Source organism: Poromitra crassiceps (genome assembly GCF_964638095.1).
Source record: "Poromitra crassiceps genome assembly, chromosome: 9".
Lineage (NCBI taxonomy): Eukaryota > Metazoa > Chordata > Actinopteri > Beryciformes > Melamphaidae > Poromitra > Poromitra crassiceps.
The window spans coordinates 23,829,131-23,842,760 of NC_139630.1; the positions used below are offsets into that span (position 1 = coordinate 23,829,131).

The 13,630-nt window shown below is 42.6% G+C and overlaps 2 protein-coding genes across 2 annotated transcripts; one reads left to right on the plus strand and one right to left on the minus strand.

Moving 5' to 3' along the window:
* Positions 1-3,781: 3,781 nt before the first annotated feature.
* fkbp3 (FKBP prolyl isomerase 3) lies at positions 3,782-9,808 on the plus strand. The gene is made up of 7 exons (XM_083643770.1): positions 3,782-3,896; positions 4,358-4,459; positions 5,666-5,764; positions 5,983-6,118; positions 7,200-7,267; positions 7,393-7,490; positions 9,390-9,808. Exons 1-7 carry the CDS (start codon positions 3,792-3,794, stop codon positions 9,442-9,444), a joined length of 663 nt encoding a protein of 220 aa, XP_083499896.1. The 5' UTR covers positions 3,782-3,791; the 3' UTR covers positions 9,445-9,808.
* An 855-nt stretch (positions 9,809-10,663) lies between these two features.
* Positions 10,664-12,874, minus strand: faua (FAU ubiquitin like and ribosomal protein S30 fusion a). Its single transcript, XM_083643581.1, has 5 exons — positions 12,833-12,874; positions 12,230-12,311; positions 11,915-12,059; positions 11,092-11,147; positions 10,664-10,875 (listed from the first exon to the last, which is right to left on the minus strand). Exons 2-5 carry the CDS (start codon positions 12,302-12,304, stop codon positions 10,750-10,752), a joined length of 402 nt encoding a protein of 133 aa, XP_083499707.1. The 5' UTR covers positions 12,305-12,311; positions 12,833-12,874; the 3' UTR covers positions 10,664-10,749.
* Between the last annotated feature and the right edge of the window lie 756 nt (positions 12,875-13,630).

A 13,630-nucleotide genomic window follows, 5' to 3' on the forward strand; every position in this document is an offset into this window, starting at 1 on the left:
CTCCATGATAGTTATGTAATTCTGAGGGATGTTTTAGATGTAACCGTGTGCAGTGGGATGTTTCCTCTTCACTTGATGCTGAACTGTAACACTAGCGTTAGGTGGTTAGCCTAGGCAGGCTACTGTAGGTGTTGTCTGACAGTATTAATTGGTGTGTTTTCATAACGGTAGGCTACCAGACCATCAGCTCAGTGGGACAGGAGGGGTGAGAGTTTGGGTGGAGCAGAGCTGTGTGACTGGTGGAAGAGAACCTCCTTAGTTGGGACATATGTTTGACAATGTTGTTGTAGTTCCTGTGGCTACTGTTAGTTATAATTGTTATACTGATCCCTTAACCTACTTGTTTGACTCGATAAAAAACATCTATATTTTAATTGTGATTTATTATAACCAGTAATTTTCACATGTCTCTGTTGGCATACCTACGTGGAACCTTATAACATCAGCCCAGAACACAATTCATGCATCATTAGGCCTACTGGATGTTTGGGAACTTGAGAGTGAAATGAGTGTGATGTACACACTGTCTGCCATTTTTTTACATGAAAACCCATGTGAAGCGACGGCACGGTAGGGAAAAAGCTAAAATAGGCCTCGAAAAATTTTCAGTCAAAAGATTTTATTTTGCATTAACCCCTGTGACAAAGTCCTTGACTTTGGCATGTGCTTAACCCATGGCTTTAGCCTCCACCTTGTGATAGAGATGAACCTATCTGTCTTATCCTCTTCTATCTCCTTCATGTCTGACACAATCTTGCAGCATATGTGGTGGCTCAGGGCCCAGATCTTCAGTGCCTATGGCTTCACGGTAATCCAATGATCCCTCCATCACTGTGACCGTACCTCATGAAAGTGGACTCTATGAACTGGTTGCTCCATAGGCCATTCCATATTCCACTAATGTGTCGCATCACATGCTGCTCCTGGAGAAAATTGCTTTGTGAAGGAAGCTTCTCCATGGAACGAAGATAGTAGAGGCCATACCATGTCAACCATGTCAGCATGGTTGACATGGCCAGCTGCAAAGTAGTAGGTAAGCATCTTCTGGAATGTGGTCAGATGGAGAAGCCAGTCACCCTCACGTTCAGCCCAGATGTATGACATCATCAGCATCATTGGTTTCACCAAGACCTAAACCCAAAGTCTGGCTGTTCTGGTCTGACTCGTAATCTGATCCAAGGCTCTCATCAGGTCATCTGCTTTCTGGAAATTTCTTACCGGAACTCCAGAGAGCCCACTATCAGCCATCAGTGAACATATAGCCCCAACAAAACTCATCAATGCGTGCATACCCCCAAGTAGGGATGTAACGATAACCGGTTTAATGATAACCATGATAAAATTCCTTACAATAACGGTACCGTTTACACAGGGCCGTAACCAGGGTTCCGAAATAGGGGAGGTCCAGCAAGGGGAGGCGGATTCGAAAAAAATTTGAGCTTTTTCCCCCCCCTTTTTTAGCCATATTTAGAGTAATATATCATTTTAAATCAACATTAGGATTATACTGTTGTGATGTCATTATTCAGTATATTCTCTTTCATGTCACCACCTGCTCAGCTCTCCTGTCAACATAATTGTAACTAACAAACACAAACTGTTTTAGCCAAATTCATATCAAAATGACACCTACAAACACAGGTACACAACCCAAGCCGTACACAACACACAAAGTCATCATCGATAATAAAAAAAAACATACAGAGGGACATTTATTTATTCCTGATAGGAACGATTGAAAAATAAAATAAAATATATTATGTTGTTTTTAACTTTACACCACCTCTTTTTGTTACTTATTGGGTCATGAAACTGAAACCATGCATATAGCCACCTGCATACCTGACTTCAGGAGCTTGGCAATTGGCATCATGCATGATTACAATGAGATGCACCCACTTTAAACCTGAATAAAGTAATAAAACCACTAGTAAACCAGTAGGCGGCGCCTGGCCTGCTGTTCAGTGAGTGGCCTGGCCTGGCCTGGCCTGCAAAAACAATTTTTTTTTTTTTTTTTTTTTTTTTTTTGCAGGCTGAAATATTAGGGGAGGTCCGGACCTCCCCGTTCTCATAGCTAGTTACGGCCATGCGTTTACATTTGTCATTATCATTAAAACCGTGGTACCGTGATTACAGTGCTTTGAAAAACATGGTAAATACTGTCCGTCATCAACCAAAGTTGGCAACAGTCTCCCAGATGCAAACGTGCAGCCTTTGAGAAATGATTTCAGTGAGTGTATCAATCCTTTTTGGATCTGAGTTTTCAATATAAAATGTTGTAAAATGATTTCAGTGAGTCTCTCAGTACTTTTTGAACATTTTCAGCATTTTCTTTATGGATACAGTGATAATACAATAATCGTGATAATTTTAGTCACGATAATCATGATGTGACATTTTCATACCGTTACATCTCTACCCCCAAGACGTTTTAAGCAGCACAGCCGCATCTATAAGTGACGTGTGTCTGTTTGAGGCGAGATGTGTGTGAGGCGAGATGCAGTGTCCCAGCCATTTTGACTGGGGTGGCCCAAGTGGGGCACAGACTCAAGCAAGGGTAGCACTGATTGTGGCATTTAGGAAGGATGTAGAAAGTTTTCCCTCACCAAAATTTAGCCTAACTTCACTCTAGCTTAAAAATAAGCCCGCTACAGCCTCTGAAAGACAGTATTGTTGGCCACAGATGCCAGCATCCTCAGGATTTTGGGGTGGCCAATTAGATTTCAGGGGTGGCCAGTGCCACCCCTGGCCACTCCCTAGAAACTCCCCTGCCGAGATGTGCACACAGGATTTGAGCAGTGCCCCTAGACCCCTCCCCCCGGCTGTACAAGGAATTGAGAGTGGATACAGGAAGTGTCGCAGCTCAAAGCCAGTGAAACATGCGCACATGCACACACACACACACACACACACAGTGCCAGAGAGAGGGGAGAAGGGTCTGACTTGCGCAAACATGCACCGCTTCAACACCTGGGAGTGATTTATCAGACTAAAAGTCCTCTGCTTATTTCATGTTTGTATTGGGTGTAGGGGGGCACATGGCGTGGGAATAATAGGCTACATTATACATGACATCCTTGCTCCTTTATGAATAAACATTGGAGAAAGCAAATTTGATGCATTTGATTTTGCATGAAATCTCATAAATCCCGATTTTTATGGGATTTTGGCACTTAAGGGGTTAATATCTAAAAATGCTCAAGGGTGCTCACTGAGCACCCTCCTGTATTTTGAATAGGTACCCCCAAGGTACAAGAATCAGCAGAGAAAAAAACTTTATCCAACGAAACAAGGTTCATCAAAAAAACAGCCTTTGGCTCCCGGACTAATGTGGAAAAAGTTTGAGAACAAAGTGCTCAGTGCTACAGTAGTTTCTGGCACTGACAAACATGCAGTCTTTATCCACTAGGTGGCAGGAGAGACACTCATTTCTATGTTTCAATATATCAAACTTGTTTGTAGTTTACAAATGAGAATCTTTGGCATTATTCTGGCATTATTGTTTGATATGTAGCTAGGCTATAGCAAATGTTAATATTAGTTAGTAACTAATTACAATTGCTTACATGATATGTATTTTGTTAACTGTCAACACCATCCCTTGTTAAATAATTATTTGATGATTGACCGATTGATTGAGCATCCGATTCGGATGTAACGCTAGGCTATGATTCTCACGCTCGACTATGTTTGCAACACATTAATCTCACTCCACATGTGTGATCGTCGCTGATAAGCTGGCTGGTTTGTTTTGGCTGAGGTGAAAGTTCACTCACACAGTCTGCCTCAAAATGGCGGATGAACCAACACGGGAGTGGAGCGAGGACCAGCTCAAAAGTGATGACTTGGCCAAAAAAGACGTGATTAAGTTCATTCAGGACAATGCGGCACACTCGGTATGTTTCTGGTGCTTAACCCGCTTCATCGCTTTATTTTTTTAATGGACGCAGGTTGAAATGGCAACGCTCACTTTGCAGCAGCACTCACGCACGCATGACATGACATCAGGGCTATAGCTAACAGCAGCAGCAGCAGCAGCAGCAGCACACTGCATTATTCAGAGGGGGAGCCACGTTACCCACTTAACATGTTCTCATGCCACCCAGTTTACTGGCGAAATGGAAGTGCAACACAAGCCATTGCGATATATAACGTTACGCACACCATGCACGATCTAATCTCACCTAAAATACCGTTACCTTCTGTCAGTTTTGCATGGTTTTGCTTAGGCCTGAAAATGAGTCACTGCAGGAAATGGATAGACCTCGATGGAGGGAAAAATCACACAGACGCACGCACGCGCGCACGCATGTCATCTTTAACGTGCTCCCTCTGCTGTACATTGTTTCTGTTTCAGTTCCTTGCTGAGCACAAGCTGATGGGAAACATAAAGAATGTCGCCAAAACAGCAAAGAAAGAACAGCTGATAATTGCCTATAACGACCTCTTTGAGAGCAAAGTAAGTGATGTTTTTTTTTTTTGCCAATGCAAATAGTGACACATGCATGAAAGCAGGTACAGGTAGGCCTACAATTGGACAGAGCATCAGGGTTCTCATGGTCATGGAAAACCTGAAAAAAGTTGTGGAATTTCAAAATCAAATTTTCCCAGGCCTGGAAAAGTCATGGAATTAGTAGAAATCCTTGAAAGTTTTTGGAAAAGTCGTGGAATTGTCTTGTGTGTAATTAAATTAATCTTCTGTGGATAATTGTAACCTTCCACACATACTGTAACATAATGGGTAACGGCAAAATTATTTCCGGTAGCTGTTGATGTAAATCCAATATAAAGAAAGGGGTGTGTCCTATTTGTCCAATGTAGTCATCAATTCTGCTATTGATTCAGAGTCATATTACATGGCAAATCTATTATGGATCCTTAAAATGGAAACGTTTTGAAACGTCATCCATGAAAATGTGTGGGAACTAGGGATGCAACGGTATGAGTTTTTTACGGGATGATAACCTTGGACAAAAATACCATGGTTTCGCGGTATTGCGGACCATTTGTGTTTTTACAATAGCCGAAATATTCCCATACAGCCGACGTCGTCTTTTTAGATGGGGGAAAGTTCAGGGGGGGTCGTTGCGTTCTCCTGCTTCAGCCATTATCACACACATGGTTGTAAATACAGTCAGGGACAGCTCCTCTCTCTACTGTGCACTAGCACATTATTGTTATTATTATCATGGTAAATGGCCTGCATTTATATAGCGCTTTTATCCAAAACGGTTTACAGTCAGTAAGGTACATTCACCCATTCACACACCGATGGCGGCAGGTTACCACGCAGGGTGCTGGCACACCAACGGGAGCAATTTGGGGTTCAGTGTCTTGCCCAAGGACACTTCGACATGCAGACTGGAGGAGCCGGGAATCGAACCACCGACCTCTTTTATCCAAAGCGATTAGTGGACGACCCGCTCTACCTCCTGAGCTACAGCCGCCCCTCATCATCAATCATCAATTTGTTGTATTGCTCTAATTCTCAAATGTGTCACTGACCCTTTAGATTAGAAACAGAGCAGACATGACCTGCATCTATTTCAAATCAATTCATCTGCCAACAAGTTTGAGACAAAATATGACCTCCTGCAAGAAGCTTATCCCAGCTAACGATAAATTATTTTGACTTTCTGTTTCATGGCGTCTTTGTCATTTGCAGAGGTTTAAAGGCAGCGAACCTGTGGAAGAAGTGACTGAGCAGGTTAAAAGTGTGAAACTTGACGACAAGCCCAAAGAAGTCAAAGAGGTTGTGGATGAGGTACTGGTCCAGAATCTCAAGTTTCTGAGTTTGACTTTTACATTATGGTTTTTTGTGGGTTATGGGTGTGTGTTCCCATTGTACACGTTCTGTTCATACTCATGCTCAACTTCAAGATCTATGACATATACAATAAAATAAACATTATTTGTGCATTTCTATACTGCTCATGGCAGCTACTATTAACGATTAATCAGTGTTTCATTAATTTCTCCCAGGGTCCGCCCAAGTTCTTCAAGTCAACGCTGAAAAAAGGTGACAAGACCAACTTTCCAAAGAAAGGTGACATGGTGGGCTGCTGGTACACCGGCTCCCTGGAGGATGGCACCGTCTTCGACACCAACATTCCCACAAGTAAGAGGCTCACACCTCACACCAACATTCCCACAAGAGAGGCTCATACCTCATACCAACATTCCCACAAGAGAGGCTCACACCTCATACCAACATTCCCACAAGAGAGGCTCACACCTCACCAACATTCCCTCAAGTAAGAGAGGCTCATACCTCACACCAACATTCCCACAAGTAAGAGAGGCTCACACCTCATACCAACATTCCCATAAGTAAGAGAGGCTCACACCTCACACCAACATTCCCTCAAGTAAGAGAGGCTCATACCTCATACCAACATTCCCATAAGTAAGAGAGGCTCATACCTCACACCAACATTCCCATAAGTAAGAGAGGCTCACACCTCACCAACATTCCCACAAGTAAGAGAGGCTCATACCTCATACCAACATTCCCATAAGTAAGAGAGGCTCATACCTCATACCAACATTCCCACAAGAGAGGCTCATACCTCATACCAACATTCCCATAAGTAAGAGAGGCTCACACCTCACACCAACATTCCCACAAGAGAGGCTCATACCTCATACCAACATTCCCACAAGAGAGGCTCACACCTCATACCAACATTCCCACAAGAGAGGCTCACACCTCACCAACATTCCCTCAAGTAAGAGAGGCTCATACCTCACACCAACATTCCCACAAGTAAGAGAGGCTCACACCTCATACCAACATTCCCATAAGTAAGAGAGGCTCATACCTCATACCAACATTCCCTCAAGTAAGAGAGGCTCACACCTCATACCAACATTCCCATAAGTAAGAGAGGCTCATACCTCATACCAACATTCCCACAAGTAAGAGAGGCTCACACCTCATACCAACATTCCCACAAGAGAGGCTCACACCTCATACCAACATTCCCACAAGTAAGAGAGGCTCATACCTCACACCAACATACCCACAAGTAAGAGAGGCTTACACCAACATTCCCACAAGTTGAATTGCGATATATATAAAATTTCGATACATCCCTACTAAAACCACATGATCATAAGCCAATCTTTAGATTTTTGTGGCCGCCATCTTACTTCAGATGAAGGTGTCTCCTTCAGTGTTAACCCCTTTCTCTCTCCAGCGGCCAGAAAGAAGAAGCAGACGAAGCCGCTGATGTTCAAAGTGGGGCTGGGCAAAGTCATCAGAGGAGTAAGTGATCGCTGTGTGTGTCTCTCTTTTGCTTCACTCTTTTTTGATACTTCCAGAGTTCACAGCTCTGCAGTGTGACGCTCCCTCCACCTCTCGCCACTAATGCTTAGTCATTGTTTTCACAGTGGGATGAGGCTGTCCTAACGATGAGCAGGGGGGAAACGGCCCGAGTGGAGATTGAACCGGAGTGGGCCTATGGAAAGAAAGGTCTCCCTGACTCCAAGTATCCTTTTGATATACTGAGAATAGCTGATTTTGTGCATCACTGTTTGCATGTCGTGTAAATGTCACATGTATTGGTAGTTTGGTCACATTTTATTTTGGACAGTCCAATGCTGATACTCCCAACTTCTTATATCAAGTAACAAACAAGTAGTAATGTGTCACCAAGGCCGCTGAGTTTCAAGTGACGTTGATAATTGTGCGAGAAGCTAGTGTAGATGGATAGATTCACTATCTGGGCTAGGGTTAATATTAGAAATGGAGTAAGGTTAGATTTGGGTTTTAAGTGTAAAGCCCATGGAAATGAAAAATACATGTTTTTGTCACGCCACAGAAAAATGTGTTACTAACCACCCAGCCAAATTTTAATGATTAATAATGTCACCAAGTATATAAAATTAGCTTTAAAAATCATGAAAAACTATGATCTGCTCTGAAACGGTCTGCTGAAGTGCTCCCAGTGCTCTCCCCCCTCCCCTCCCTCCACAGTGCTGCACACCTTTGATGATACATTCTGAACTGACCATTTTTTGAATTTGCAGGGTAGAGGCCCTTCAGCCTGATTGGTTCGCAGAGCTTATTGTGTAAAAAGTCTAGAGTATAAGCACGCCCACTTCAAACCCAACATAAGGAACAGTACTAAATGACAATATTTAGGATTTGGATTGAAACTGTCTAATACTTTTAGATGCTTACTATTATGCACGTAAGACCCTAAATTACATAGAAGATTATTGTGGATTTGGGTTTCCAGGGGCTTTAAAAATGGGGTTAGGGTTACATGTAGAGATACAAGCAAGTGACACTTTGTATCTACTTTTTGTTACCTGATTAGTTGAGTATCAATATAACTATCAAATATAATGTTACATAGCATTTAGTTAATTACAACATAACATTGTCATTTTATCCAAAGCAACTTAGAATAGTACATTTTGTCAACAGTCGAGAAATCAACTGTACTGTACATCAGGTGGAGGAGCGGAAGGAACGAGGCGATGTTTGGAACCTGACCATAGCTTGCAGATAGGGAGGGGCAGTCTTGTGTACTGCCCTGTACTCGCCGTACCAGTGTCTTGAATTCGGTGTGTGCCGAGATGGGAAGCCACTGAAGGGACTGGAAGAGGGGAGTGACGAATTTAGGTTTGGTTGAACACCAGACGGGCTGCAGCGTTCTGAATGTGCCGCAACGGTCTGATGGCAGAGGCAGGTAGCCAGAAGAACGTTGCAGTAGTCCAGGCAGGAGGTGACAAGTGCCTGGACCAGGACTTGTGTCGCTTCCCTCATAAGACAGTCGGATTTTGCCGAGGTTGTACAGGGAGGACCTACAGTGACAATGAATGTAACAATGTGATACTGGATTGAGCCTTGTAGTGAAATTCTGTTTTAATTTTGCTATTTGCTATTCATTTGCGATCAGGGTTCAGCTACAGAATAGCGCCCCCTGGAGCTGGTAGGGATTCAGTGTCCTGCTCAAGGACACTTCAGCAGGGTGGATGCTCGCCGACATGAGTCAAACTCCGGTCATCTGCTTAAAGGACGTGTCAGACACTCTAACCACTTTGTCATCCTCTCGTTACACATTCCTATAAAGTATGGTCCATAAACATGAATTATTTATTTCATACATGTTTGGAAATGAATATTGACTTTGCTCTAAATTGTGACTGTTGGACCCATTAGATATATTTATACGATTTTCTCTAGTAGACCTCCCACAAGCAAACAATAAATCTGGCAATTGGCCCAGTCTGTTGTCTGTATGTTTTTTTTTTTTTTTTTTTTCTCTGTGTCATGGGTGTGTGTCCTAGCTTTTAAAGTAGATTTGCCAGCTGCAATTTGACTTTTTATATATAATTTTAGATTCCCATGTCTTCTCCTTAACCCCAAACTCTACCAGAATTCCACCCAATGCAAAGCTCATTTTCGAGGTTGAGCTGGTGTCTGTGGATTAACAGACATTTTGGTCCAGCATGCACTACTTCCTGAGGATGGAGGAGAGGAGAGAGAAAAGATGGCCATGCTTGAAAGATAAAAAACTTAAAACAGCATTTGGGTTATGTTGCACCTGGTTGCTGGTTTGTCTCTGCATTCTCATTTATCATTATGTTCCGTATGACATGTTGGTTGAAGAAGAAACGGTAACTACTTACTAACATTTTGGATTTAAGGTTGTCTGTTCTAGCATGGCCAAAATGTAATGGCTTGTCAATATTGTACATATGGGGCACCCTGACAAATTTGTCTGCATTTTTTTTGTTTTGTTCTTTTGCATGTAGAAAGTATAAAGAGTAAATAAACCAGTTTCTGAGACAGTAATGAGTTTGAGTGATGTCTTTTGTCATCGGATGTATCAAGAATACCAGAAGCACCACTATGTTGTATGCATATACGGATAGGATGTATTGATAAGTGCAGTTTAGGCATGACCTTACCAGAGGGAACGTCCATTTTGTGTGATAGCCCATAGATACAAGTTTGTGATTTCATAGACTAAAATCATGTAAGAGCTGAGGAAATTTACAAAGTTCTTAAGAAAGCAAAGTGCAATTCAATATTTTTAGTTAATTTCTTAGAACTTTCTTCCCTACTTCTCAAAATAGAGCCTGAATGAATTGCACAGTAATTAAACTTTAGGCTCACTGCCAGAGGTAGAGTCTGGGATGCTGCAAGTCTACTGGGTCTGAGTCATTGAGGTAGTACAGTCTGGGATGCTGCAAGTCTGTACTGGCCTGGGTCTATCAGTTGTATTGATCCTGGACAATTGGACAAAGGTGGGACCAAGAAAACTTGTTAATCTAAAATGACATCCTGCCACACTTTGCCTACTTTGTGGTGGGTATCAAAAATGTGTCAAATTGCTAAGATTTAGGTAATCTCTTAACAGTGATGTGTAAACAAAATACACAAACTTGTAGTAACTTCCATACAATGGAATTTAAGTTGGTATACAATAAATTCTTAAGTTTAAACCAAATGATTATGGAAAAGTTGTTCAACCCTGCAATTTCCTTGGGTCCCATAAATTGCAAGTCATGTACTGTATATACTTTTGCTCAATAGTTTTTCAAAGGAGGAACTGTTCCAGTACAGGATATGTATTGCTATTAGAAAGAAACCCTTGAAATGGTCATTCAGTGCAGACTGCAAGCAAGCATAAACCATGCAGACTGATCTTTTGTCCAAGCCAAATCTTTATTCTGTACAGAACATTAAACTCAGTATAAACCGGTAGTTTCTCCTCTTCGCCATTACAGCACTTAGGAGTTGGCGTTGGGTCCCTTCTTCTTTCCGAAGGTGGGCACAACATTCACAAAGCGCCTGTTGTACTGGATGCGACGCTTAGCACGGCCAGTCTTCTTCTTCTTCTTCTCCTGCTTGTCAACCTGGACAAAGTGACGAGGAAAATACATTTGTCACTTCGATCTCGATGCGTCATAATCGGAGAACATTTCAAAGCTCATTCCACCCAAGCTCAATAATAGACAATTCCATCATGTCACAGATTTCATGTTAAGGGCCCTAAAAACCTTTAAATGCTTTTGTATTTGGGGAAAACTGGAACACAAAATTCGGTACAAAAAAGTAAAAGATCCTCTTACCTTGGGTGTCTGCCCCCTCACTTTTCCGGCACGGGCCAGAGAGCCGTGGACTTTACCTGGTGGAGAGAAAGGAGAGAGGCAACAATGAAGCAACGCATTTATGGATATGATGACCAGAACCAACTCAAAACGAAATTCTTTAGAACCATTAATCTAATCTAACGATGGTTTATCAAACATTTTGTGGGGCTACAGATTTACGAACATCTCCTTCAGCTGTCTACTAAATATTGCAAGGTGATCTTGACAAATCGTAATTTTTTCCCCAGAAAGACAGCAATTTGGACAGCATGGCTGGTCCTATACCCATTATACTAGGGGATGCTGTAGCTCAGGAGGTAGAGCGGGTCATCAACTAATCGCGTTGGATAAAAGAGGTCGGTGGTTCGATTCCCGCCTCCCCCAGTCTGCATGTCGAAGTGTCCTTGGGCAAGATACTGAACCCCAAATTGCTCCTGATGGTGTGCCAGCACCCTGCGTGATAGCCTGCCGCCATCGGTGTATGAATGGGTGAATGTACCTACTGATTGTAAAGCGCTTTGGATAAAAGCGCTATATAAATGCAGGCCATTTACATACTATAATTGTGTTTGTGTGTGTAAGAAAGATAGAAGACTATAATTATTATCGCCTTCTAGCTTTCTTGCACATATAGAATTAACCATGTTTCAGGTTTTACTGACCAAAACATTCAACATAATTTGCAATGAGTATTTCAATCTGATCATCAATTCTGATTGACTCAGTTTGTGTTTCCAAACATTCCAACAAACATAGCAGAGCAGAGTTAACTGTTGTAGTATGCAGTGAGTATATTACTGACCTCCCAGTAGCCTTCCAGCTACCTCCAGGGTGCAGTGCTCAGAGACACCGCAGGATGCCAAGCAGGCCTCATCCTCCAGCGGGCTTCCGGCAAGCAACAGCACCTGGTCCTCAACCAGGAGACCTTCCAGAGCTTGGACATGAGCCTGAAACAGCCCAAACAACAAGCATTGTTATAATACAGCGAGGTTTGGGTGATCACGTCTCCGTTTACGTCATTGCAGGTGCAAGCCAGGTCTCCGCTTAAAAAAGGCATTCACATGAGAAATGACATACGATGCCAACTGGCTGATGAGCAAAACTTTGGGTAGTTTACCTTAATTTCTCCGACAGTCTCCTGTCCGGTCACCTCAAGGGTGTGAGTGTTCTGGGCACGCAGGAACAGCTGCATCTTGATGCTGGAACAAAACACAGAAGTGGCAAACTATCGTCACTCGTGTCACTACCAAATTGTACATTGGACCTGACGTTAGCTAACGTAACTTAATAGCTGCGTCAGTTTGTAAGTGAAAACTAGCTTCGGTTTCCGAATCCAAGTGATTGTGATGTATACGTTACGTGTGTGTATGGAACTGTATGCTCCTCAAATAAAAGTGTCCAAACACCCAAGACACACTAACGAAAATACACCAATTGACAAGCTACAGTGGGGTTAAAACTCCAAAGAACCCATGCAACGTGCCTGGAAGTGGAAGCAGCTTGCTTGTGTCTAACGTAGCTAATGCTATGCTAGCGTTACTAGCCACATGGGGCACGCGTTTAGTAAAGTCTCATGAAAATAAGTAATTGTTGACCTAATTCCACAAAACAATCCATAATTTATGGTGAATAAGGGCACATGCCATGAACTTCAATGTTCGTTTTTTGTCAAAACGTTTGAATAATATCGTTATTTACGCTAAATTTACACAGGCCTCACCTCGTTCGATGCTAGTCGATGAACGCTAAGCATAAAAAGGACTTTCGGTGCGTCGACACTGCGCATGTGCCAATTTGCGGAAGGGGCGCTCAGCAGCTGTGGCCACGCCCATCCCATTGGGGCACAGTTAATAAAATACAAGTCTTTAATAGCAGCTAATCTAAATGCAAGCGACTCCTAGGGAGTGAGCGGCGATTTTTACTTTGGTTAGCGCACACGTGCACTCAGGCATATATTATTACAGCAGTTTCAAATGACGAAATGGAGCTGTCAATTTTACAATTAATTACTGATGATCACTGCTCAATATGGTTGATATCGGCTTTTCTGTCATCAGCATATAAATAAATGGATGCTAGGGCTCTGTCTGTCCCACTGTGACATCATCAGTGATGTCATAATTCCCACTCTGACATCAGTGATGTCATAAATCCCACTGTGCATCAGTGATGTCATCAATCCCACTGACGACATCATCAGTGATGTTATAAATCTGGCATTATCAGTGATGCTGGTCTCATTGGCTACACAGCAGCCGAGCTGCGGGCAAGGCCAGAATGTGAGCTGCACGGCCAGCTTGGTGAGCTGCAGGATCGAGCGAGGAATCAAGTGCACACAGCGTGCGAGATCCCTAGTGTTTTACAGTGACATTACTTGCACTTGGTGTTAAGAATCTATGTGCACAGTAAACATCTGTGAAAGTTAGTTTCTGTACTGGAAAATGTCAGTGTATAATCTCTTCATAGCGATTCGACACAACATACATCACTATCTGCTAGCAAACCTTTGAGCGACTGA